The 24975-nt window shown below is 48.9% G+C and overlaps 1 protein-coding gene across 1 annotated transcript; it reads left to right on the top strand.

Annotated features, from left to right (window-relative positions):
• The first annotated feature begins 544 nt into the window (after nt 1-544).
• UBN1 (ubinuclein 1) lies at nt 545-23668 on the top strand. The gene is made up of 17 exons (XM_009891539.1): nt 545-784; nt 2584-2670; nt 4161-4256; nt 4542-4676; nt 5265-5368; nt 6558-6996; nt 9723-9793; nt 11343-11472; nt 11699-11817; nt 12304-12432; nt 13359-13502; nt 16507-16557; nt 17723-17765; nt 18100-19326; nt 20290-20542; nt 20989-21078; nt 23616-23668. Exons 1-17 carry the CDS (start codon nt 545-547, stop codon nt 23666-23668), a joined length of 3411 nt encoding a protein of 1136 aa, XP_009889841.1.
• The last annotated feature ends 1307 nt before the right edge of the window (nt 23669-24975 follow it).

Here is a 24975-nt window from a genome sequence, read left to right as displayed (position 1 = left end):
GCTCGGTGTCTCCCCAGCACCCCCGGTTCCCTCCGTCCTTAGCGCGGCCGGGGCTTCCTCCGGCGGTGCAGCCACCCCCCGGGCTCCCCTCAGCCCCCCGCTGGTGCCGGTGACCGGGCGGCTCTCCCAGGGACAGGGGAGTCCGGGCCTCCGTGCAGCGGGAGAGCTGCAAGCAGCGAGTGCGGTGGGGTGGGTTGGTCTCCTCGACGGCTGTATTTCCTTCGGCCTTTAGAAATGGAGCGGTGTGGGGTGAAAACAGAGACCTGGGGGCGGGCAGAAGTGCAAGTGTGGGGGGCTGCCAACGTTGGAGGCAATTCTGGTTCGATTGACTTCTTTCTTTCTCTTTAGTGATTGCAGCGAGTGCTAGCAGCACAGGCCTCTGTCATTTCCCAAGAAAACTTCAGGTTCAAATGACTTGTTTCACTGCCAGCGTCCTCAGTTCTACTTAACCAGCTGGTGAAATCCATATCTGTGCCGCTGGGGCTGACCTTTTTTGGTGCAATGGGAACTATGCCATGAGGACTGGTAAGACTTGGCCATAGCCATGACTGAGCCCCACAGGGTTTCGTTCACCACTCTCCACGGTCCACTGAGCAGCAGCTTCTTGAAAAGGTCTCGGAAGGACGATGGAGAGCAGCCCCAGGACTCTGAACCAGCTGCTACAGCCGTTCGAATCACACTCACTCTCTTCGAGCCAGATCACAAACGTTGTCCAGAATTTTTCTACCCGGATCTTCTGAAGAGTTGTCGAGGGAAAGTAAAAGGTGGTTCTTCGGGAGACAAGGTAAGTGTTCTCATGACCTGTGGAGAAACTGTGTATCTGAAGTTTTCGGAGGCTTTTCCGGTATTGCTGTTTTAAGGCTGTTTTGCGAGGTGGCTGTGTTCTAGCTGTGAGGTGCCGAGAGGTGGAAGGAGGGTGGTGAGGTGTCCCGCGGGCAGGAGAACTGGCGTCCAGGCAGGGGTTGTCGTTGTCAGGCCACGCTGTCGCACCCCTTTGCCTTGGCTGGAATGTCACGTCAGAAAGGTGATGTGTTGGTGGCGGAGTGTGGAAGGTAATGCTTGTTTGGTTCTGAACTGCTCGATCTAAAGTGATTTCTGGTACCTGGCTTGCTAGCGGCTGTGAGCAGCTCTTTTCCAAAGAGCATCAAAAGGAGGGATGCTTCTGCGGTATGTGGCTGCATCTTTTTGGGGACCCCGCTCTCCTGCCTGTGACTGTTTCCACCGGAGTGCTTGACATCACTGCTTGTGTGGTGGACATGGTGCTTCCAGGTGTTGCCTGACAATTGTGTCTGCCTGATGAAAGTCATTTCTGAGGATACAACAGCACACAAACTTCTGTGACACCTAAACTTTGCATTATGGTTGTTTTTCTATGAAAAGAACGTTGATTGAATTCTCCTCATTTTTACCGTTGCTCTTCAGAACTGTTTAGCATTCAGCTCATGGTTCATGCTGCTTTTTTTTTGTTTGTTTTTTGAGAGTTGGGAGAAGCAGAGACAGGTACAAAACTAGCCGAGAGAGCACCCAAAGCCTAGAGACTCTCTCAGAATCATAGGGTAGTTTGGGCTGGAAGAGACCTTTAAAAGCCATCTAGTCCCCCCCCTGCCATGAGCAGGGATGTCTTCAACCAGAGCAGGTTGCTCAGAGCCCCGTCCAACCTGACCTGGAATGTGGCCACGGTTGGGGCATCTCCCACCTCTCTGGGCAACCTGGGCCAGTGTCTCACCACTCCCACAATAAAGAATTTTTTCCTTATATCTAGTCTGAATCTTCTCTGTTTTAATTTAAAGCCATTACCCCTTGTCCTAGCGCAACAGGCCCTGCTAAAAAGATTGTCCCCGTCTTTCTTATAAGCCCCCTTGAAGTAGTGGAAGGCTGCTATAAGGTCTCCCCGGAGCTTTCTCTTCTCCAGGCTGAACCCCCCCAACTCTCCCAGTCTGTCCTCCCAGCAGAGGGGCTCCAGCCCTCCCAGCATCTCCGGGGCCTCCTCTGGCCCCGCTCCAACAGCTCCGTGTCCTTCTGCTGGTGGGACCCCCCGAGCTGGAGGCAGCACTGCAGGGGGGTCTCCCCAGAGCGCAGCAGAGGGGCAGAATCCCCTCTCTCACCCTGCTGGCTGCGCTGCTGGAGGTGGAGCTAAGCTTTCTGGGCTGTGAGCGCACGTTGCCGGCTCATGGTGAGCTTCTCATCAAGCAACACCCGCATGTCCTTCTCCTCAGACGCCTCTCTCTCCATCCCTCCATCCCCAGCCTGTATCGATACCGGGGGTTGCCCCGACCCAGGTGCAGGGTCCTCATGAGGTTCACATAGGCCCACTTCTTGAGCCCCTCCAGGTCCCTCGGGTTGACATCCCATCTCTCAGGCCTGTCAACCGCACCACTCAGCCTGGTGCTGAGGGTGCACTTGATCCCACTCTCTGTGTCATTGATGAAGATATTGAACAGTGCTGTATGAAATACTGTACTAAAGGTTGATTTGTCTGAACTTCTGCCTGGATGTTCTAGTCCTGATGGCTTTAATGCATGGGGCTTTGGTGGCAGTGTGACAGGATTGATTCTGATGTTTTTGTCTCTCTTATTTCTACAGAAGAAAGACCCTGCTGATCCCTTTAACGATGATGAAAAGGAAAGGCATAAAGTGGAGGCTCTTGCTAGGAAGTTTGAAGAAAAATATGTATGTTTATCTTTATATTACATTATCCCTTAGAATGGGTAATGCTGTTCAGCTCAAAACCTGTGGTATTTGATGGTCATTGGCTCTTATTTTCCTGTTCTCCTGCAGTCCTTTAGCTTGGCTGGAAGGTGCTGTTTTCTTTGTTCCTTTTCTGTCTCGGGGCTATGGTTCATGAAAATAGTTCAGATACGTTCTTAAATTGGATGAGTCTGATTAAAGTGAATGACGTTCTCACTTGTAGTGCCGAATAACTTACTGTAATTTATTGTCCCGGTTTCAGGTTGGGTAGAGTTAATTTTCTTTCTAGTTGCTGCTGTGTTTTTGGGCTCAGTATTAATGCTGGTAACACATACTGTTTTAGTTGTTGCTAACTGATGTTTACATTAGTCAAGGACTCTTTCAGCTTCTACAGAAGCTGAGAGGGAGCACAGACAGGACAAGCTGGCTGGAGGAATATTCTGCACTGCAGGCGTCACGCTCCGTATACGAATGGGGGTTGGTCAGGGGGTAGGGATCCATGGCCACCGCTTGGGATGGCATGGGCAACCAGTCATGGGATAGTGAGCACCGCTTGTGTTGTATCACTTTATTTTGCATATTCTTTTACCATTATTATTATTGTTGTTGTTATTTTCCTTTTCTGTTATTGCTCTATTAAACTGTCTTTACCTGAACCTACGACTTTTTTTTCCTTTCCTCTGCTTTTCTCTGTCTTTTCCCTACCCTGCTGGGGGGACGGGGAGAGAGTGAGCGGCTGCGTGGTCTTAGTTGCTGGCTGGGGTTAAACCACGATGCTTATAAAATTTAATTTTCTTAAGCAAAAATTAATTTCTAGGCCTCCTGGCTGTGGCACAATGTCATCTGTTGAGTCTCTGAGTACGGTGCTCTGGTGAGTGTGCTGCCCTTAGGACAGGACTGCGCTGGGTAGCGTGAGAAGTGCAGATCTGGCTTACCTCTTTCCTTTCTGTTCTTCCTCTCACTTTACTTCTGTAGATGGCAATAAAACTACGTTACGTTTTAAAACTGTCACTTTTGGATAGCGAGCAGCTCTGTTGTCTTGTGATACAAATGACTTACGGGTCGCCCTAATGCACTGTGTCTATGTTTGATGCGTGTAGTACCAAGTTTGTACCGACTGTGTAGCAGATATGGACGAACAATCCATCTCCGCACTGGCAGAAACGTTGAAGGGGTGCAGACCCAATTCAACGTAAAGTCTGCTGGCACAAACTCAGCTTGTCCGGCAGGTCAGCGATTTGTTTCGTTTGGCTGCACTGGTTTTTTGGTTCCATATGACAAGGCCTAAAATCATATCCTGAAATTACAGTCTGATGGGAGCTAACGCTGGTTAGTTCTGCTGCTGTTAGGAGCAAAAATGATCCCGTTCTCTTTTTTGTACTCCAGCCAATGTCGGTGTCCTGTACCAGGGCCATCCCCGTGGTAACTGGATTAAAAAAGGGTGAACTCACTGTCAATCTTTTATTGCTTAGGGTGGCAAGAGATGTAGGAAGGACCGTATTCAGGACTTGATTGACATGGGGTATGGATACGACGAATCTGACTCCTTCATCGATAATTCTGAAGCGGTGAGTTCTGGGGCAGGGGGTGAGGGTGGCTGCAGGCAGCTGCCTGGGGGCTGAGCTGGCACCTGGGGGGAACCTGAAGCGGGTGTGAGCCAGGAGTGTGCCAGTGCTGGGGAACGAGAGCTGCTGTGGCAGCCACGTGGCAGGAGAACGCTGGTCAGCAGGCGAGTCCGCAGCCCCGTCTGCTCTTGGGGGAGCACGAGTGCCACTCCAGTCACTAAGCAGCTCAGCTACAGAATAAGGTGAGAAAGCTCACCTTGCCAATAGATTGTTCTCTGTTACTTCCAGTACGACGAGCTCGTTCCGGCTTCTCTTACTACGAAGTATGGAGGGTTTTACATCAACTCAGGAACACTACAATTCCGGCAAGCATCTGAATCTGAAGATGACTATGTTAAAGAGAAGAAGAAGAAGTGTCCCAAGGTCAGGAAGCCAGCTTTCTCGATTATTTCCCCTGCTGGAGCTCGGAGGGTTTGCTGCATGAAGTGTGTCAGTATCCGAAGTAGGGAGAGATATGTGAGTTTGTGTGGATAGAATAGGGATGAGCACTTGAAATCCCATTCTGTCCCCATATTTGATAGTAAAGCGAAGCATGTCTGGTATGGCTGAGACTCCTTGGGGGCTGCCTGGTTCTTGGAGTAGAGGTGACAGCAGCACCTTGTCACTCTGAAAAGTTGTTTAGCATTATGGGGATGAAGACACGGGGCTCCTCTTTGGTGGCATTTTCAAAATGCTGAAGGGAGGCAGCTGAAAGGGGAAGGAGCAGGAGCACTTGGCATCCGTTTACCTTCATTGATGGGACCATCACTCGTGTAAAAGCTGGGTGTGCTGTGAACTGTTGGAGATGGTGTGTGCCAGAACCGTGGTGATGGATGTGTGGGGTTTGGGTTAATGTGTGCAGTGGGGAAGGAGCTGTTCTTAGGAGAGGACTCAAAGTGGCTCTGGGGCTGCAGGTCCAATTCCACGATCAGGAGATGCTTTGATTCTGACGTGGATTTAAACCCTTTGCAGAAGCGGAAGTTGAAAGATGGAGGTGAAAAACTGAAGAAGAAGAAGAAAGATGATTCTTACGACAAGGAAAAGAAATCCAAGAAATCCAAGTTTCCAAAAGCTGGGTAAGGACGGGGAGGTAATGCTTGCTGCTCGACACCGTGCTTGAGGGTTACAGGTGGCGTTGGTTACGCTGCAGTAGTACGAGTTGCAGTGGGGGGGGCTTGAGCACGTGCTGCATAAACCCCAAGAGTTAAAACCCGCGTTGCTTCCAAAGGGGGAGGTAAAAAGTCGACTGAGGAAGAGGGGAGGAGCAGAGCTCCACAGCAAGAGTGTCCGAGCAAAGAGGGCAGAGTGGCTGAAACGTTGGTGTTTTGTGGAGCTGTGTAGAGGCACTGACGGTGGGAAGAGGTATTGGAGAGGCCGAAGAGAAGGCCAAGGACTCTTGGGACAAAGGTGGGGGAGGAGAGGCGGGCAGGAAGGGCATGAACTCGGCACCGTACGAGTATCGGGCTGGCAGGGAGGAAGAGGGTAGAAGGCCATGGGTGGCCTGGCTGGGCACGCGTTTGTACTCCTGCCCAAAGTGATTCTTGGGTGAGCGCTCAGCCTTTTTGATAGCTTCTCTCCTTTGGGGCTGTAAACCTGAGTGGTTCTTCTTCTTGTTCTGGGTCTTCTTGTGCTCTTGGTCTGTCCTTGCTTTGGTGTGCCTGGCTGGTGTGTTTCCAGGTGCGTATCTGTTGGCTGTGTGTCTTTTGCTATGGTTTCCTCCTAGTTTTTTCCTTCTTCCTGTGTCTGTTGTTCTGGATTTCCTTTTTCCTGCATGGATCTGCTTTCTGGCAACACCAAAGCTACACCTGAGCTGGTACCATCCATGTATGATTCCTTGGTAGCAAGCAAGGTAAAGGCATTTGCTCTCCTGGATGTAATAGGCAAAAGGGTCCAGGTGTTGGCACATGAAGTCTCTCTTGCTTCAGTTCCTCTGCACCCGTTGTGTGTGGTTTTCCCAGTCTTCCTTGCTGGAATAACGCAGGTAGCTAAATAAGAGCATAGGTGGGTGGAGGCGGTTTAAGCTCCGTCATCTCTCTGCAGTGAGGAAGGACAGCCTTCTCTTCTCCCAGCTGAACGAGCAGCGGGAGCTTGAGACCTGAAGAGGCCGTAGACTGTTTGTCCTGGTGTAACTGGTTAAGGGACTGAGAGTTTCCAGGGGACTGGTGCATATGGCTGAAGTGTACTTGGGTGAAGGTATCCCCGTTCTCTTCCCCTTCATCTTGCATTCCGTTCAGTTACCTTTCCTTCTCTGTACTTTGTTTACAGCTTTACGGCATTAAATGCAAGTAAGGAGAAGAAGAAGAAAAAATACTCTGGAGCTCTTAGTGTGAAGGAGATGCTGAAGAAGTTTCAGAAGGAGAAGGATGCTCAGAAGAAAAAAGATGAAGAGCAGAAAGTGGCAGCTCCGTCACCAGCAGAACCTGCAGCCCCGAGGGAGGCAGAGGTAGTGGCTGACCCTTTGCTCTCGCTCTTCGGCCATGCCAGTGATAACGACCTGCTTCAGGCAGCGACGGCCATGGGCCCGTTAACTGACCTGGACCTGGAGCGGCTCCTGAGTGAATCCCCAGAAGGGAGTCCCTTTCCTGATGTGGAGGATGGGAGCGATGCTATTGGGATGGGCTTGGAGCAGGATATGAAGCAACCACCATCCCTCCCTGAAGGCCTGCCAGCCCCTTTGGAGAAACGCATCAAAGAACTGGCCCAGGTAAGTTACCTTTTTGGCTGCCCACGTGTCAGGTAGTGCCAAAGTCCTTGGCCTTGTTATTGCCTGAATGTAACAGTCGGTATCGGTCCTGTCAGGATGGTTTCTCTGCCTCTCTTGGCAAAGTACGGACGGGATGGAAGAGGTAAATTCCAAAGTCAATTTGAGAAGAATGAAGTTAAGATGCGGACTGATGAGGCTGAAGGAGAAGTTCCACCATGATCATTTTAATGTGCTGTGATGTGGAAAAATGATAGGATGAGAGGAAATGGATTCAAGTTATGTCATGGGAGGTTTAGGGTGGATATTAGGAAACATTTTTTCACTGAAAGGGTTATTAGGCATTGGAAGAGGCTGCCCAGGGAGGTAGTAGATTCGCCATCCCTGCAGGTGTTTTAAAAAAGGGTAGATGTGGTGCTTGGGGATATGGTTTAGAGGTGGTTTTGTCAGGGGAGGTTGATGGTTGGACTTGATGATCTTAAAGGTCCCTTCCAACCTTAGCGATTCCATGACTAGAGAAGGCGTGAAAAGCCCTGTAGATGGGGCCTGAGGATTTGTTAGAAGCGTTTCCCATGTCGTACGCAGGCAGATGCCTTCACTGAAGCAGGGGCGCAGTTTGGCATGTCCCTCACTGGAGCTGCATCACTGGCAATTTGGGTTCCTTAACTAATCTCAGAGTTGGGGTACTGTTTAGGGAGTGGAACCTATTCCTTTGTAGAGGGCGATCCCTCGTCTTTTCAGCAGTAGCTCGTCGTGCAGCTGCAGTGCTGTGGGACTGGCCCGTCTTCTGCAGAATGTTGTGAGGCGCTTTGGGGCGCGCTGCTCTGGAGAAGCGGGAGAGCACTGGGTGCTGGTCAGGGATCCCTCTCCTGGCACGTCAGAGACGTGCGCTTTCAGGCTCGCTGTGGGGCTTCTGTGCTGGGAGGGCCATCAGCATCAGCCTGGTGCCGAGATGTTTTGTTCCTGCTACTAGTGTTGTTTGTAATCATGGATTTTAAGTCCTAACCAGTGCTCTTAGACCTCTGCAGTGGTGTGTGTTTTGCCTTCTGGAGCACGTCAATTTATAGCACCTTTTACTTAAGCATCTCTTACTTAATAACTCCTGTTTCTAAAGATAAACTTCTTTTAAAGATAACTGTGCTCTGCTGCGAAAGTTTGTGTATACTGATGCTGAGCAGGTGGAAGAATTGGAGGAATCAAAGAAAGTATTGCCACAGCTGATAAGAAGAATGGGCTGTTCACGGATGTTTCTATTTTCTGTTGAGGCTGTTAACGGAAAACACTGAAACAGCTGTTTCTGAACTATATCTGAGTTAAAGGAGAATACTATGGAGGGTCCCACGATACTAAGTTAATCGTAACGTTCTGCGGTATAGAGTAATAGTAGACTACCCACAGATTTTCCTGCTTAAATTTTTCCGCTTCTGTGTCTCTTGCTACTGGACTGTGTATGTTAAGAAAAGAAACCAAGGAGGAGATATACAAGATTCAATAAATTGAAGCCTCTTTCTTGGTCAGTTAGTATTTTGGGGCACGAAGTCCGTTGCAGGTGGTAATGAAGAGGTGCTATACCTCTGTCTGAGAGCCAGGTCTCTTCCTTCCCAGCAGTCAGAGCATCTCCTGGTTTAAGTGGAGCCTCCAGGCATTTCCTCTTCTACTTGAACTGATTTGACTTTAACCCTCTCCTTCCTAAATGAATTTTCCTGTTGAGGATTCACTTTAGCATTGAGCCTTCTTCCTTAATATCACCAGCTGTCTGTAACCTGCTGCTGACAGAGAGGAATGTACACCTTCTGGGCAGAAATTAATCGCTTCAACCTTGCATTGTTAAATCAGGGTATTTAAAAATCATGCCCTTCCTTCCTGGTCTTCTTTCCCATGCAAGGAATTACTGGCTTGATGTGGTGCCTTGTGGTAAGGCCCAGTTTTGTTTACATCCCCACTCAGAAGGGACCGAAAGCTCTTGGCAATTTTCTACTATCTCATTCATCTCTTGGAATTATTTTCCTGCTGGACATATTTTTCATGGGTGTGATTTTTGGGCAGTGCTGTGTGCTACAGTCATAGCTCAGGAAGCTTCCCGAACGGGATTTTTTTTTCTTAGTTTCCATGGTGTTGACTGGAAATAACGCATTCCCGGTGGCTGCTACTCTTTCTGTTGGTTTCTTGGCTTAGATTGGTCTCGAAAGCCTGGTGGTAAGTATCCCTGACCCTCATTAAACGTGACTAGGATGATCTTTCTGGTTCCTGGGACAAGCTCTGTGCTCGCCTTACACAATCTAACAGCTCTAACGTGAAATTAAGACCATGCCCTAGAACTGTCCCGTCTCCCAAAGCAGCCAGTTGCCACCGAACCATCTCCTTTGCCGCATTAGAGGAGGAATCTTCACTCCAGTGTAGTAACTCCGATGCACTCGACTATAGCGCGTCTGGACGGGTGAATCCAGAATGGGAAGATCTGTGGGCAGGACGTGGTCTTACCAGTTCAGAAGACAGGGTTGGACTTGAACTGAGGAGGCGTTAGAGCAGAGGACACAATCTTTCTTCTGTTTGTCGATTGTGGCAGCTTTTAGCTTTTAGCAGGTAGCAGGGGCAGAGCTTGGTGGAATAAAACTGTGCTTGTTTTACAGTATTTCTGAAGTGGTTTAAAAAAAAGACAAACAGTTGCTCGCTTGTGCTTGTCTGTATCTGTGAACTGATGATGACTTGTGTTATTTGGGAATTTCCAGGCTGCCAGAGCTGCAGAGGGAGAAGGCAAACAGAGATTCTTCACTCAGGATATCAACAACATCATACTGGAGTAAGTGCTGCCGGGAGAGAAGAGCGGGAAAGGAGAATATTAGGCAGAGCATTTTTTGGTAAATTCGGGAGCAGATTTACCAGGAGTTGTGGGGGTGGCCTTATAGAGGTCCACCATGCAGAAGGTGCCTAGGATAAGGTGAAAGTCTCCCAGAAATGGGTTTCTGTTGAAATACAATGTATAACTGTATCCAGGGATGTATCCAGGCCTCCTGTTCTCAAGGTGATGCTTGATACCTGTGTACTTAAATTCGGTCACTTGGCCTGTGATTGTAGCTTGATACAAGAACAGCAAATCTCTCCCTGGTGGAGATGTCAGGCGTGTTCTTTGCTATTTAAGTTATATGCTACATGGAATATTTTATAACAGGGATAAGGCTGCTGTGTTCCAACTGGTTTTCTTTGCAAACTGGAGGAACACCGTTACTGCTCGGTGGTTTTGAGTCCCCCAGTTATAGAATGCCAGTGTCGCTTCACGCAGCTGTTGATAATGGCTTCATTCTTCTTCAAGTGCCTGGAGAAGGCTGCTGAATACACACAGCTTTGTGATCATCGCAATGTAATAATACTTACACAGAGGCTTTAATTTCATTAAGGTTTATCAAGGCACTTGAAGGGAATTCAAGAACTTGAACTTCCATCTTAACATGAGAAGGAACTTCTTTACTTTGAGGGTAGTGGAGCACTGGCACAGGCTGCCCAGAGAGGTGGTGGAGTCTCCCACTCTGGAGACGTTCAAAACCCGCCTGGACGCTGTCCTGTGCAACGTGCTGTAGGTGACCCTGCTCTGGCGGGGGGGTTGGACTAGATGATCTCCAGAGGTCCCTTCCAACCCTGACAATTCTGTGAATTCTGTGATTCTGAATTACTGAAGGGAAGTTTGGGAGTCTTGTTTCCCTCTCGTTTCAAGTGGTGATTACTACCTTTCAGCCTTCCAGTGCTGACTGCACAAACAGTTCCTAATCTGTTGTTGAACTGATAACTTCAACCACATTCAAAAGTGATCTAAAAAGATTTGTATGACTTTGCCGTAGAATCAGTTAGGGGTTTTTGCACTTCTTACTGACACTAAGAGGTGTCTTAAAAAGCTAGTCTCTTAAGTGATAAATAGCTGTGTAGATGGGTTTGGCACACGCTGACCTCTCTAACCTACTCACTGGGATGTAAGTTCAAGCCAAGGGATAAAGTATGATTGTATATTACCCTGTGTTAGACTGCCTAGTACCTGACATAAGCGGTGTGTACCTCTTATTTCATTGCCTGACGCTCCGGCACTTCAGCTGCCAGGAAGATCTGCAGAATAAATGGGACTGCTGACATCCTTTTATTCCCTTTCCAGATTCTCTGAAAGTAGATTAAAGGACATAGCTTGGGAGAAAGGGTTTGAGTCTGTTGATTCTAAAATCTAAAGAACCATCGCGTGGTTTGGCTTGTACTTTGTCCCTCTCTGCCTGCCTCCGGCTCCCCAGGTCGCATGAGATTTGCGTTCATGTTGCTTGGAGAACCCCTGGCAGGACCCTGGTCAACACTGTGTTTGTTTTGTTCTTCAGCATCGAGCTGCAGACGCGGGAGCTGAACAGCCAGATCCGGTCAGGGGTGTACGCCCACCTGGCTGCTTTCTTCCCGTGCAGTAAGGACACTCTGGTGAAACGTGCCCGTAAGCTTTATCTCTACGAGCAGGTGAGTAAACTGGACAGCACAGCCCTGTCTTGTGCGCACGTTACCCCTGATCTCCAGAGCACAGTTGTCATCTACCCAACGTGGTGGTGTCTTCCACTGTGCATGGTTCAGGCACCACATCTGGCAGTGTGGGTTCAGAACTGGCCAGGTCTCGACCTTCCAGATTTGGGTTTCTCAGCTGGAACACGCCGTGTGGAACTTCAGTCTGTTCTGTGCTGTGCTCTAGGGTGGCCGATTGAAGGAACCTCTGCAGAAGCTAAAGGAAGCCATTGGAAGAGCCATGCCGGAGCAGATGGCCAAGTACCAGGAGGAATGCCAAGCCCACACTCAGGCCAAGTTTGCCAAGTAAGCTCCTTGTTAGCTCGTTTGCTGCAGCTCTTCTCAGCAGGCTCCCGGTGACCTGTAGGCTGCTCTCCTGAAGTTGACCACCTACTTTTGTTCTCTAGCCAAGAATTGTTGATGGGCATTAATCGGCCTGTTTAAGCTTTGTGTTCTTTGTGCTGTCTGTGGCGATGCCAACTACAGCAGCATTGATGGGACCGGAACTTGGCTGAAATGTTTCAGTTCTGTGCGGATGTGTCTTTAGGAACGCAGCAGTCTGAGAACAATCAGGCTGGATCAGTCCCATGGTGTCTATTACACAATATTGGGAGATGTCTTAACCTTGACCACTCAGCTCATCTTGCACCCAAAATGAGATTTAAACCCTTTTCCCACGCATGTGTGATCACTGATTATTGAGACCTCTGAAGAGTGTTGGTCAGAGATACTTAATGCTGCCTCTGAATCTCCAGGACAATAAATTCCACATTATCTCTGTCTCCATTTTAGGATTCTGGAGGAGGAAAAGGACAAAGACCAGCGAGATCGAGTTTGTTCTGATGATGAGGATGATGAAGAAAAGGGAGGGAAGCGTGTCATGGGACCCCGAAAGAAATTTCAATGGAATGATGAAATCAGGTTTGCATAATTTAGATATCAAGTGAAGCTGTGACATATCTTATTCTATACAGATGGAAGTGAAGCATTTCAGTATTTGTATCTTGTTTTCAGAGCAGCGCTCATCATCTGTAGTAACAGTCAGCTTGGAGGTTTGTGGCAGAACGGGCTGTTTATGGAAGCCACTATTGCATTTATTAAATCTCACCCTTATATACATTGCAAAACTAAGCTGATTTCGGCCAAAGGCCAACTCTGAGAGAAGGGCTAAGAAACCTCTGTGCAGAGGCCAAAAGAGAGAGAGAGATCTTTGGGAAACGAAGGAACTCGGCTGAATTGCTGAAATCCTACAGCCTAGACTCTTAACAGGACCAGATTCTGGTTGTGAAAGCAGTTAGAGGTAGTGGGGACTGCTGCCCCTGGCAGCCAGGGGTCTGGCAAGGAAGAGAGTGCCGGGTGAAGGGGAGAGGAGGGACAAAGGATAAAATGAGAATCAATCACACCATCGTCTTCCTCTTATTCTGTATCAAATTGGGGTGTTGCTCTGTAGATGGCCGATTCATTTCGAGCAAAGCAAGTTTCGCTTCCTGCCTTCTCGTTGCCTCTCGGCATGAAGGTCTGCAGAGAGGTTCAGTTCTGCGGTTGTTAATGACGCTGGTAATTGCGGCACTGGTTTACTACCTCTGCTGTTGCAGGAGATGAAAAAGGGAAGGGGTAACAAGGTTTATCTCCCCTGGCGCATCCATGTGCGTGCGCACACAGAGCGAGGAACGTGCCTTTCCCTTCCTCTTTCTTGCGGAGGCAGCGCGGGGTCGGTTTTACGAGCGAGGCGTTGTGCGGAGCCAGGCGTGTCCTGGTGTATTTATCCAGCCCCGGATAAAGCGAGTGACCTCCAAGTGGGGGAAGTTAATCCGCGTAACCGTATTTGAAATCTTCCTGTTCTTCAGGGAGCTGCTTTGCCACTTGGTGAAGATTAAGTTGGATGGTTATGACCTTGACAAGAATAAGGCTCAGTCTCTAGAGGATTATGTGAAGACCTTCCTAGATGGAGAGGTGAAGCCCCTTTGGCCAAAAGGCTGGATGCAGGCCAGGTGAGCAAGCATCAAGTGGTACTCCAGGGATTCCTTGTCCTCAGGGACCTCGGAAGGTCGTTAGTCCTCTCCCTGCTCAAAGAAGGGCTAGCTTCTAAGTTAGATCAGACTGCCCAGGGCCTTGTCCTGTGGACTGTTGGAAATCTCCAAGGATGGAGATTACCACAGCATCTCTGGGCCCCCGTTCTGGTACTTAATCACTCTTCATGAAATCTTTTCTCCTTATATCGAATCAGAATTCCCCTTGCTGCACTGAACTGAATATTCCCTGGTTTTGCTTTTTACTGCGCACCTTTGAGGAAGGTCTGGGTCCATCTTCTTTGTGGCTCCTCGCCCCCCCCCACCCTTTAGTTAGTGGAAGGCTGCCGTTAGATCCCTCCTTGGTCTTCTCCTTTCCCGGGTTAAGCCAACTCAGTTCCCCCACCCTCTCCCTGTATGTCACACCTCCCTGTTCCTCAGCCGTCTTAGTGGCTCTGAGCTGTCTCCAGTTTGTCGACATCTCTCTTGGATTGTGGGGACCCTGGAGCTGGATGCTGTATCCAGATGTGACCTCACAAGTGCTAAACAGAGGGGAATAATCACCTGAACTGCTGGCTGTGCTCTTCCTAATACCTCCCAGTATATAGTTAGCTCTCAGCACTGCACCTCTGCAGCAGTGGCTCATGTTCAACTTGTCCACCAGGAGCCCCAGGTGCTTTTCTGCAAGGCTGCATGAGGTTATTCCATCCCAGCTGCAGGACTTTGTCTTGGTGAACTTCACAAGGTTTGTGTTGGCTCCTTTCTCCAGCCTGTCCAGGTCCCTGTGAATGGCAGCCCTGCCCTCCACCGTATTCTTCCCCCTCCCTCTGTTTTCATATCGCCCTCAAACTTACTGAGAGTGCAGTCCGTGCTGTCATCCAGGTTGTAAATGCCAATGTTGAGTGGTCTTGGCCCCTGTATTGACCTCTGATGGATGCCACTGGCAGTGACAAGTTACAAAGTAGAACTGGTACTGCGGTGAAGCTGACTGACCTGTGGTTTCTTGAGTTTGTATCACAAAGGATCACTTTGTAATCTGTCTCGTGAAGGATACATTTTTCAGACACTTTGGGGGGTCTTTCCTAGACCCTGGAGTATTCCCAAAAGAAAGCAAAGTAGAAAGTTTTAGGGGCTTCAGACTTGCGCTAGACACATCAGAGAGCAGAGTAAGTAGGAATTTGCTGTGGTTTTCTTTACCCTATTTGGTGTCCTCACTGCTGTTCCCCGCTCTTTCACGCCCTCCGTCATCCATGCTATTGAGCTGGCGATCGCAAGAGCCATACAAATTGCAGAGGGTCATTCTGCTGGGACTGTCATCAGCTTCTGGCCTGCTTTGTTTTGCTCAGTGGTTTGAAAGAAAGGACAACTGTACAGTCTTACTGCTGGAGTCTCTGTCTCTTTGCATTTAAAGAGCTGGGCAGCGCTGTCGTCTTCTCTCTGCTGAATTTGCTTTTTGGGTTACATGGGGGATAAAGGAAGAAGCAGGTACCAGTTCTTAAGAGCAGTAAGTATGAGTAGCACATTAGAGATGCATTTGCAAAAGTCCATGGCCGTTTGTTGCAGTTGCATGTGCACATGAAGTACAGCAATGTGCACGGTTGTAGTGAGTTGTTCCAGTGTACGGGAGCTGAACGATGGCATCAAGAGGCGGATGCAGATTCCTGCGTAGTTAATGAAGAGGTTACCAGCTTGAGGGTCTGAGCTTGCCAAGTTTTAAAAACACTTTTCGTTGAATAAGAAGAAATGAAAATCTTGTCCCCCTAGTTTGTAGGTGAAACTGTTCTTGGGCATACAGATTTTCACCTAAGGCTCAGTGTAGGAGGGCCTTCCAGTGAAGTTAACTACAGAATGACCGAATAAAAGCGTTTTTCCTGGTTGCTTTCCAATGGCTCAAGGACAATGGTTTCTCCTGCTGGGACTTGATGGAGTTGGACTCCATGATCCTTATGGGTCTGTTCCAACTTGAGATATTCTATGGCTCTGACTTTGTGGTTTAAAGGCAGAGGGTAGACTGACCGCCACACAGAAGGGGAGGGATTGGCAACACTAAGAGAATTGTAAACAATTTTATGGACAAGTCAGCTTGATTCACTGTCATCATGATCGCAGAAGTTCATCTTTAAGAGGAATTTGAAGATGGACAGAGTAGCGACTTTGCTTATAAGTTCAGAGAGGCCTTGCCATGATTCTGTGTTCTCAGTTAGCGCTAAAAGGCGATTAACAGAATATATGGTTAAAATAGTGTCGCTTTTTAAAAGAAAAAGAATGACAGAAGTCTTTGTCAGGTTGTTAATAGCAGCGGGAAGCATATTCCGTGTGCCTATAGTGAAGGTGTATTTATGAGCTTCTCGCACTGACGTCTAAGCAGGCAGCTGAGTGGCAGCTCTCAGGTGAAAGTGTTTGTGTGAGATTCTGATTTACTTTGCCTCAATAGGAAAGGGGTTTGGATGAAGCTCTGTTTATTGGTTGCGGTTCTTCAATTGTTACAGAAGAGGTTGTGCTGATTTACGAAGTCACCTCAGCTGTTTGCTGGGGACACAGAGGCAACAGGGACGCCCAACGCGTGAAGGCTTCTCATCCGTCTTGCTGCATTGAGGCAGGGGAAGGGAACCTTTCTTTCTTGAAGTTGGTGAAGAGCTCTTGGATGATCTGCCAGCTCTTGGATGATCTGTGGCAGCAGTAATGCCCAGCTCGAATGATTGTACTGCCTCTCCGGTTGGCTGTCGGCTTTCTAAGCGGACAGAGCTTTTTCCCTTAGTTATTGTCCAACAACTGCCTTTATGGCCTTTCCAGCGCCTACAAGCGTAGCTCCCCGGAGAGGGAATTGTGTGGGGGAACCTAGAAAAGGGATGAATATTTGTTTGCTCTCTGTGGTTTTAATTGCGCTAAGTCCCCTGCTGTACTGTGCAGCTCTGTTTCCAGTGATCCCAGCTGCTCTACTGGGTCTTGCTGGATATCACTTCTCATTGCTCTCTTCCCTTCTTAGGACACTGTTTAAGGAGAGCAGGCGTGTGCATGGACACCTCACATCAGTCCTGTGAGTATCGCGCAGCATTCCTTTGGAGTGATAACTGGTGAACTCCGTTCCCTGGGGCCTGGGTGGATCGTGCAGGAGCACCTGAGCTTGCTTGGCTCCCGTCAGATAGTTTGGCGCTGCTTCATTTGGGGAGGTCTAGGGAGAGTAGTTGTTTGTGTGTGACATCTCCCAGTGACAACCTTCCTGAGGTGCTTTAGCCTTACAGTAAGCTCGAAGATAAGAACTTTTCCCGGTTGCCTCCTGGCTTTGTTCACCAGACTGGAGTCGGACTCTGTGCTGGTCCCTGGGAGGCGGATCAAGGTAAAATGGAGTGTAATGCCAGCACTGTGATTTATTGCTACCTGTTCAGTCGGTCCTTACTGGATTCTGGATTCCCTCTTTCGTGTTGACTGGTTAAAGGAGGGGTACAATGAACTCAAGCTAGTGAAGATGGGTGAAACAGGCTTGTGGGTGGCAAACCAAGTGAGCCATCAGAATCCAGCTGGGCAGGTGCTTTAATGCCAAAGGGTCTCATGGATCTTGCTGGCAGTCGATAATAGATGACAACAGGGACTTAGGCTGATGTCTGTTTGACAGACGGTCCTGTTCTTGGCACTGAATGAGTGAGGGGAAGTGTGAAAAAGAGTATGAAACAGAGTGTAGAGTCATCCTTCCCTCAGCCGTACCATTCTGGCAGTTCAGGGATGTCTTGTACCAGAGATTGCATCTGACCAGACCAAATGATCTATTTTTGGTGAATTTGGCAGATGCTTTTGCATCCTTGACTTCTTCTGGGAACCTAAAGGAAATGTGTAACTTTTCTCTGTATCAGTTTCTCTCTGGGTATTGCTATAGTTAGGTGAGCGGTGGGTTCCTGCAGTAGCTCCTACCCCTGCAGCCGGTGCAGGATGTGTCTGTTGAGTGCTTTCACTGCTCTGCTACCATTTCAAGACTCTGCTCCGCTCCCTAATTCATTCCCCTGCGTGGGAGTCGGGGCTTCCTAGAGCAGAAACCAACTGTCATACGGTTTTGAATCCTAGCAACCTGAGACGCTGCCTCTGTTCCCTCGGTTCTTTGCAAAAGACTCAGTGGATCGTCATTAACAGGGCCCAAGCGTGCTCCCTAATTGGGTGCTTCCCTGTGGGCATTCAGTGAGCCGTGTTTCTTTTTGTCTCCCTCAAAACAGGGCGAAGAAGAAAGTTATAGCTCCTACTAAGGTGAAAGTGAAGGTGAGTTCTTTGTTTTCTGGTTCTCATGGTTGACATACACCAACAGTCAGGTGTCTGCCATCTAAAATCCTGTATTTGAGCCTTGTACCTATACATTAGGTGCGAGGAAGTTGTGCTGTGAATAGCTCTAGTCAGTACTGGGCTTGAAAAAACAACTAAAACAGCAGCTAAAATTGATGGCGGCAGCAGCAGTCAGGTGGGAGGCGGGAGGTTGGCAGGCACAGAATGTGCCTATTCTGCCTTTTATCCCCAAATCGGGAACTTTCCCTTCCCTTTTCAGCAGTAAACCCTGCTTCTCTTCTGACTCTGCCTTCTCCTGTGATTTTTGTTCCAGGACTCTTCCTGCAAGCCAGATAAGAAGGTGTCGGTTTCCGCTCCTTCGATGCACTCCAGCAGCACCTTAGCTCTGTCCTCGGAGCCCCAGGGAGGAGCTCTGGGCATCAGTGCCCAAACCAGAGAACTCTTGTCTCTTGGGACAGCCCAAACAGCCAGCAGCGCCGGCACTCCCGCTACCTTCATGGATGACTCCTTGGATGAGGACTTGATTCATAATCCCACTTCCTCCCTCGAAGCAGTCTCTAAGGAACTGGCTGTGCTGAACAGCAGAGCAGGAGGAAGCCCTGACTTTACTCTTCCTGCAGCTCCAAAAGCTCCACCAGAGAAGATCCCAACTCTCGCATCCTCAGAGGAGAAGAGGACATTTCCAAAGTCCAACCCTTCCCCTACATCATCCTCTGGTTCCCTCCAGTCTCCTCTAAATTTCCTGGCTGAGCAGGCCCTGGCGTTGGGTCAATCTTCTCAAGACAAAAAGACGGAGAACTCTAATTACAAAGAGCTGTCCTGCCAAGCCTCCCCCAGCAAAATCCTTCCTGATACGCACCAGGCTAAACAGAAACACCACAGCCTGGTCCGGCCAAGCCACGGGCCTCCGACCTCCACCCCAGCGCCGGGTTCTCAGGTGAAGGTCTTTCACTCAGGCAGCCAGCTACAGAAAACTTTCTCCTCCCCGGCTCCGTTTGTCAAACTGCAGAATCCCAAGTCCTCCTCCCCACTGCCCCAACGCTCCCTCCTCCAGCAGGTCAAGTCATCAACCAAAGCTCAGAGCTTCCATTCCTCTGCATCGCCAGGCAGCACCCAGAACTCCAGCAGCTCCCACAAGAGCCCAGGCTCGTCCTCATCATCTCTCAGCTACGCAGGAAAGCACTCAAGTGGCTCTAGCTCTTCAGGACAATCTTACAAATCACCCTTCATTTCTGGTTCCCTCTCCAAGCACGGGGCTTCTTCCAGCAACTCCTCATCTGGAGCTTCTGCAAACCAGGGCTGCTCCTCTGGGAGCTTGCTGCCCGGTGTGCAGACCCCTTCCTCGGGCCAGGCGTCCAGCCGTCCGTCTTCAAGCTCCTCGGTGAAGAAGACGCCCGTTTCGCAGAAGCTGACTCTGGTGGCACCTCCTGGAGGTTCAAACGGAGATTCTAGTGGGGGCACTCAGGGGGTGGCCAAATTGCTGACCTCCTCCCTAAAGCCAGCTGTTGTTAGCAGCACCGCATCTTCTACCTCTGTGCCGGTAAGCTGGTCCAGCCTAAAGCCTGGAGGACGTGTGGCATTGTGTCAGGCCATCTCCTGACTTGTTCAGACCTGCTGTAAAGCGATGACTTCAAAAGAATTTCCTGAAATTCTTGAATGACTGTCTGGATCTTGGCTGCTTAGGCTAGGAAGTCCTGGCCTTTGCCAGGGGCTTGCACTCCAGAATTCAAGCTTTCATTTTCAGCTTAAAGTAACAACTAAGCAAAATACTGTTCATTGGGTTATAATGTCTCACGGAGGACTCCCGGGTTACCCATACAGACTTGTATTATTCAGCCATTGTCTTTAATGGTAGAAGGGCCTTCATTTTCATCTATAGCAAAAAAGTAATTGCTCCTAATGCTGTTGTATTAATTTGTCATTGGCTCCTCATACCTGCCTTCTTTTGTGGAAAGAGCTGGGCAATTAAATGAGTATATTTAAATGGGCCTGAAAGACATGTACGGTTTCAGCCCGTGTGCCATGTGTGTTACTGAGAGAGAGAGATGAAAAGTGGTGTCCCAGTGTTCCCCAGTGGTGTCTCCATGGGAGAGATCTCAAATAACATTCTGGGGCGCAGGTGTGCATCAAACCTTGGTGCCTTGAGTTGTCAGCAGTGATGTGCTGCTGGAAGTGAGTAGGAAGCATCCTCCCTGGAACTCGCAGGCAGTGTGTAAGCTGTTCCTCTGCCTAATGGAGGCACGGTTCCAGAGTAAGGGAACGACGGAGTTAAATCCGTTACGGTCACGTTTAGAAGAGCGTAGCATCCAGCAGCAGGATTATTAGTGTCCTGGGCACCTGCAGGTGGCCTCAGGAGTTGGCAGCTCTTGGGCCCGGGCTGGGAGGGCGCTTCTTGGATTCTCGCTCAAGAATTCCTCCTTCCATGTTTTGCGGTTCTTTAAGTATGAATGATGCTATGCCTTGGTTTTCCTACTTCTGACCCACCTTTTCTGTTGCTTTTCAGAAAGGAACTAGTGGAGCTGTGCTGCTAACGAGTTCTTCCTCCTTAAGCGTACTGGCTCCTTCCTACAAGTCCAGCAATCCAAAGCTGCCAGCTGCCCTGAGCTCCACCCCATTAGGTATTATCTCTCCGATTCATTCCTTCCCTCTTCATGTCATCTCCTTCAGTTCAGACTCCTCCCCAAAAGCAGGAGTATCAAAGGATGCAATAGTTACGGGACCTGCTCCAGGAACTTTCCACCACGGCCTTGGCCACAGTGAGTATCCTCCTGGTCGCGCGTGCGTGTGTTACTTCTGCCTGTGCAGTAACAAGAACGCCACTGCTCTGCTGTGTTAGCCCATTGCAGACCAACCCATCTCTCTTGCTCTTGCTTCGTGCTGTAGTTTGTGCATTTATATCTCCAGCAGTTGCATTTGGAGGACCTCGGGCACATCCCTATAGCTAGCCCAGAAGTCCCCATAGTTGGAAGCTGAGCTATAGGCTAACTGCTGCAGCTCCTCTGCTTGTTTCTGTCTTCGATGTGTATTTGTTCTTTTTTTTTTTCTTATTTACACTAATGCTTTGATAGGAGCAGGTGATTTTTAAAACCAGTGGAATACTTGATAATGAAAAGAAGAAACAGGGAGGAAAGGAGGGAGGTCTTTTTTTTTTTTTTTTTTTTTTTTTTTTTTTCCCTTCTCCTTTCTTTGTTTTTCTCTCTAGGTCTTCTAGCTGGCTTGCACTCCAGCCCCCACCATGCAGCGTCACTCCCACATTCTGCCCTGTCCACTCATTTACCGCAAAGTTTGCCAGGTAACTTGTCAGACGGTCATGTTTGTCTTCTGCGTCCTGAGTCATCCTGTATCTCAGCAGATACTTCCTCAAGGGGTGAAAGCAAAGGGGTTGTCCGCGTTGTCCGACCGGTGCGGTCGTCGTTAAAGCCCGTGGCCACCCCGAGGTGCGAAGTGAGGCGTTAGCCCTCTGTGTCCTTTGCTTTTTGGTCAGCCAGGGCAAACTGGTGCGTTTCTGGAATGATGAGTCCTCAGTGCTTATAGCAAGTGTTGGTTCCTGGAGGTACTCGGCTTTGCATTTTGCGTCGTGGTGAAGAATTATCCTGCCAGGATTAAAGCTGTGCGTGTTTATGCGCAGTCTGCCAGGACTGCCCAGGAATGAATATTCTGGCTCCGTGGAGTTGTGTTACTGGTGACCTATATAAAATGGGTCAGACCAGAATGTCTCGCGTCTGTGCGCCGAGCTAATTGCCCGCATCTCCTTCGCGACAAGTTTGGAGGGTAAATGGAGACTGCTTTGCTTGGTGCTGGTGACGTGGTGATTTTGCAGTTAAGCCTGTTCCTGCCCGAGTTTGATGCCCACAGAAGCAACGCATAAAACAAGAGATTTCCGATAAACACCTTTTCTGCTTGTAAATGGAGTCCTGCCCGGTGGGCTGTGAGCGTGTGTAAATATGGTAGCACTGCGGAGGAAGGAGAGAAGTAAGGGGGAATGGTCAGCATTGAGGAAATTGAAATGCAGGGCCAGCAGAGGGGGCCGATCTGCTTCGGGGCGTTCCTTATCCCATTGGTAACTGCTATTTCTGCTTTCTTGATCAAGTGTTCTTTCTTCAGTGTGGTTCAGTGCCGCTGTCTTCATACCTGCTCCCGTTGCGATTGTCTTACTGGGCAATACAAACCCCTGATTTAGGAGAGGACATGCCAGCCTAATATTGTGGCACTGAGACCGTTAGGTGTGTGGATAACCTGCTGGAGTTCCTGTGGCCTCCCGGAGCAGTCGTGGGGTAAAATGCCCTCGGCTGCTGAGCGCAGTGCTTCTTTGCTGAAGAAAGAAGAGAGTGCAGTGCACGGGTGAAAATTCAAAGCATTTGTTGTCTTTGCTTCTTTTGCTGAAGTTTTGGCTGAGGTGGGTTGTTGTGCCACTCCAGTGTGGTAGAGCAGAAGAAGGTACTAGCAGCGACCGCTGGTGTGACAGACCCTTCCCTCCTCTTTGTAAATTCACAGGTACTGGAGAGTGAGATGATTGATTTCGCTTTGAAGGTGGGTTGTGAAATGTATTCTCTGTCACTGAGGAGGAGTTCTCTGTCCCGTTATTTGAGGGAATTTAGAGTGAGGTACTTCACTGTTGCTTACAGGGCTTATAACAAAAGCATTTTTGGATGGACTGCTGCTCTTAAGCAGGACAGAGTGCCAGAAGCTGTGAGCAGACAGAAGGTGACTAGGAATAAGTGAAGAAAGACTGAGCAGCTTCAGCGGGGACCTGCTTTCTCGCTTGCTGTTTTCACATAAAGGTTGGAGATGGAGCCTAGTGCTGTTATCTCTGGGAATGTTACCAATTGTGGCATTTCGTAGGAGAACGCAGTAGATATATAAGTGACCACCATAATCTTAAAATGTCTTAATTTGTTTTGTGGCGTAAACTGTGGTTGGCTGTATAAACAGATGGTCACAGCTGTCTGAAAGCTGCGAGGACTCTGAGGTGTCGGGAGGTTGCTACAAATGGAAGGAAACGTTGATGGCTTGAGTAAAAGTGCTTATCCCAGCGTTCATCAAAAAGCATCTGAGCAAGGAGCATCCAGTGCTTGCTTGTGTGTTGTCACTGCTGCGTTTGCTGGTGCTGTGGCGATGGTTCTGCCTGCTCGCTTCAGAAACGTGACGTGCCGAGCCTGAGCTCTTGCATGGAATGAACTGTCCTTGTCCTGGAGAAGAAGCTGCTGCTCCACTGCTCAGTGCCGCTGCTGCTTAACTGCACCTCTCGGTACACCCATTCCTTCATCACGGTCTGGTGGTAGTTCTGTTTGCTCCTGGAAAACTTCTGCTTCAGTAAACTTCCTTCCTTTTTCTCTCTTCAGTGCATTTTCTCTTTTCCCTCCACGTCTGTTCCTCTCTCTTACTTCAGTGGATAGATTCCTCTGATTCCTGTCGCTATCAGCGGGCACCTAACGCCTTCGTTACAATGGCAAAGGTGTACTAACGGTGTTATTTCAGACCACAATTAGATGCAAGGCAGCAAGTACCACGTATTTCTGGTTTCCTAGATGGGGAGACATGCTCGGGTGGCTTTTAGAGAAGAGCGTGGGCTAGCTAGTCAACCAGCGACCTGAATCTATGCCGTGGTGCTTTTGCTGGGAGGCCCCAGGAGACCCTTACTCAGCTGCAGAGACAGGGCTGCTCCCGCTTGTGAGATGTCTCCGAGCGCATCCTTTCACCCCCTGACTCCTCGGTGCTGGAAGGGAACCGGAGGTCTTTCTGAGCGGAGAGATGTGGCTGTGCCAGCTGCACGCAGCTCCGCGGAGCCGATGCCGAAGCCCTTTCCCACTTGGTTTTATTTTTTTTCAGATGCTTCTCAGCTTCACGGCAAAGGGTCCAATGCACAGCAGCGCAAGTTGTGACGTCTGCAAGGAGGGGAGCTCGAGCACACATAGGATAAAACCAAGAGGAACAGGTCATGAACTTTGGATACCGGCTGTGTCTTTTTTTTTTTTTTTCCGGTTGGTTTGTATTTTTTTATTTTTTCCTCACGATAACTGGAGAGACTGAACCGCAACGAGGAGCTCATTGGTGCGTTTGCTCGGAGGCTTTGGGAGCTAAGCCCCACGCAAAGGCCCGCCTTGAGCCATTGCCCTAATGAGAGAAACGTTTTGTAGCACTGTTTTATTGCTGCTGCCCTTCGCGCATTCCCTGGCACTGGCAGGAGCTAGAACTCGCAGGGAGACTCGGGTGGCTTTGGCTTTCTTGCAGTGGATTCCCACCCGCCTGTGTCTCGTATCTGCCAAGTACCTCCAAGTCCAGTTACCTCCTTGGTCTCCCAGTGGAGGGTACGAAAGGTGCTTCTTTCTTCTGCTTTGGATTTACTTGGGTAAATTCTAGCACTGCCAGTGCTTTCTGAAGACCCTTGACGAACTTTTCAATTGTACTATAAAACTGTGCTACAGTTAATTGGAAGACTTTAACATTTCCTGTGTGGTGAATCTAACAAACCACCTGATGTTCCCCTCTGGAGAGAAGGAAGACTCTTTAGAGAGATGTTTTTAGATGCAGTCATTGACTTTGGAGAATTCAACTTCTTTTGGGTTTTGGATTTTTGTTTTTCCTCCTGCTCAGTTTTATCCTCATTACCATCGAACGCATTGGATTGAATGGGACACTTCTCGGCATGTCACGTGTATAGGAAGACATAATTCCAGTGCCTTTTATGGTGGAGCAAGAATGGACTAGTGACACACATTTCAGCCCTATTTTGTGTGCTCCTCAACCCTTTTTTAATCATTCTGTATTTAAAATGTATTCTGTTTTATTTAATAGAGCTTTTTATGGTTGCACATCAAAAAAAAAAAAAAAGCTGCACTGTCTGGACTTCAATGGTGTTTTGGTGACTGCGAACACAGTACCAAATCCAGCAAGAGCACCAGTTCTTAGCCGAGTTTGTGCAAGCGGGTTCCAGACCCTCCCCTAAAGCCATTCTTTCCTCGGGTCGACAGTTATGATCTCTTTGGTGGGCAGAGGGAATGATCTAGATTAACCAAGGTCACTACTAGTCAAATGAATTCCAGAGAATAATACTGCTCTCCTCGATGATTTCTGCACTAGGATCATGTGCTCGTCACAGCTGCAGGAACGGGGACCATCTAGAATTGGGGGTTTTTTTTGGTTTTTTTTTGTTGTTGTTGTTTTGTTTTTAAACTCTTAGACCTAAATA

The sequence above is a fragment of the Charadrius vociferus genome, unplaced genomic scaffold, assembly GCF_000708025.1.
Source record: "Charadrius vociferus isolate BGI_N301 unplaced genomic scaffold, ASM70802v2 scaffold619, whole genome shotgun sequence".
NCBI classification, from domain to species: Eukaryota; Metazoa; Chordata; class Aves; order Charadriiformes; family Charadriidae; genus Charadrius; species Charadrius vociferus.
This window is presented reverse-complemented; position numbering and strand designations above follow the sequence as displayed.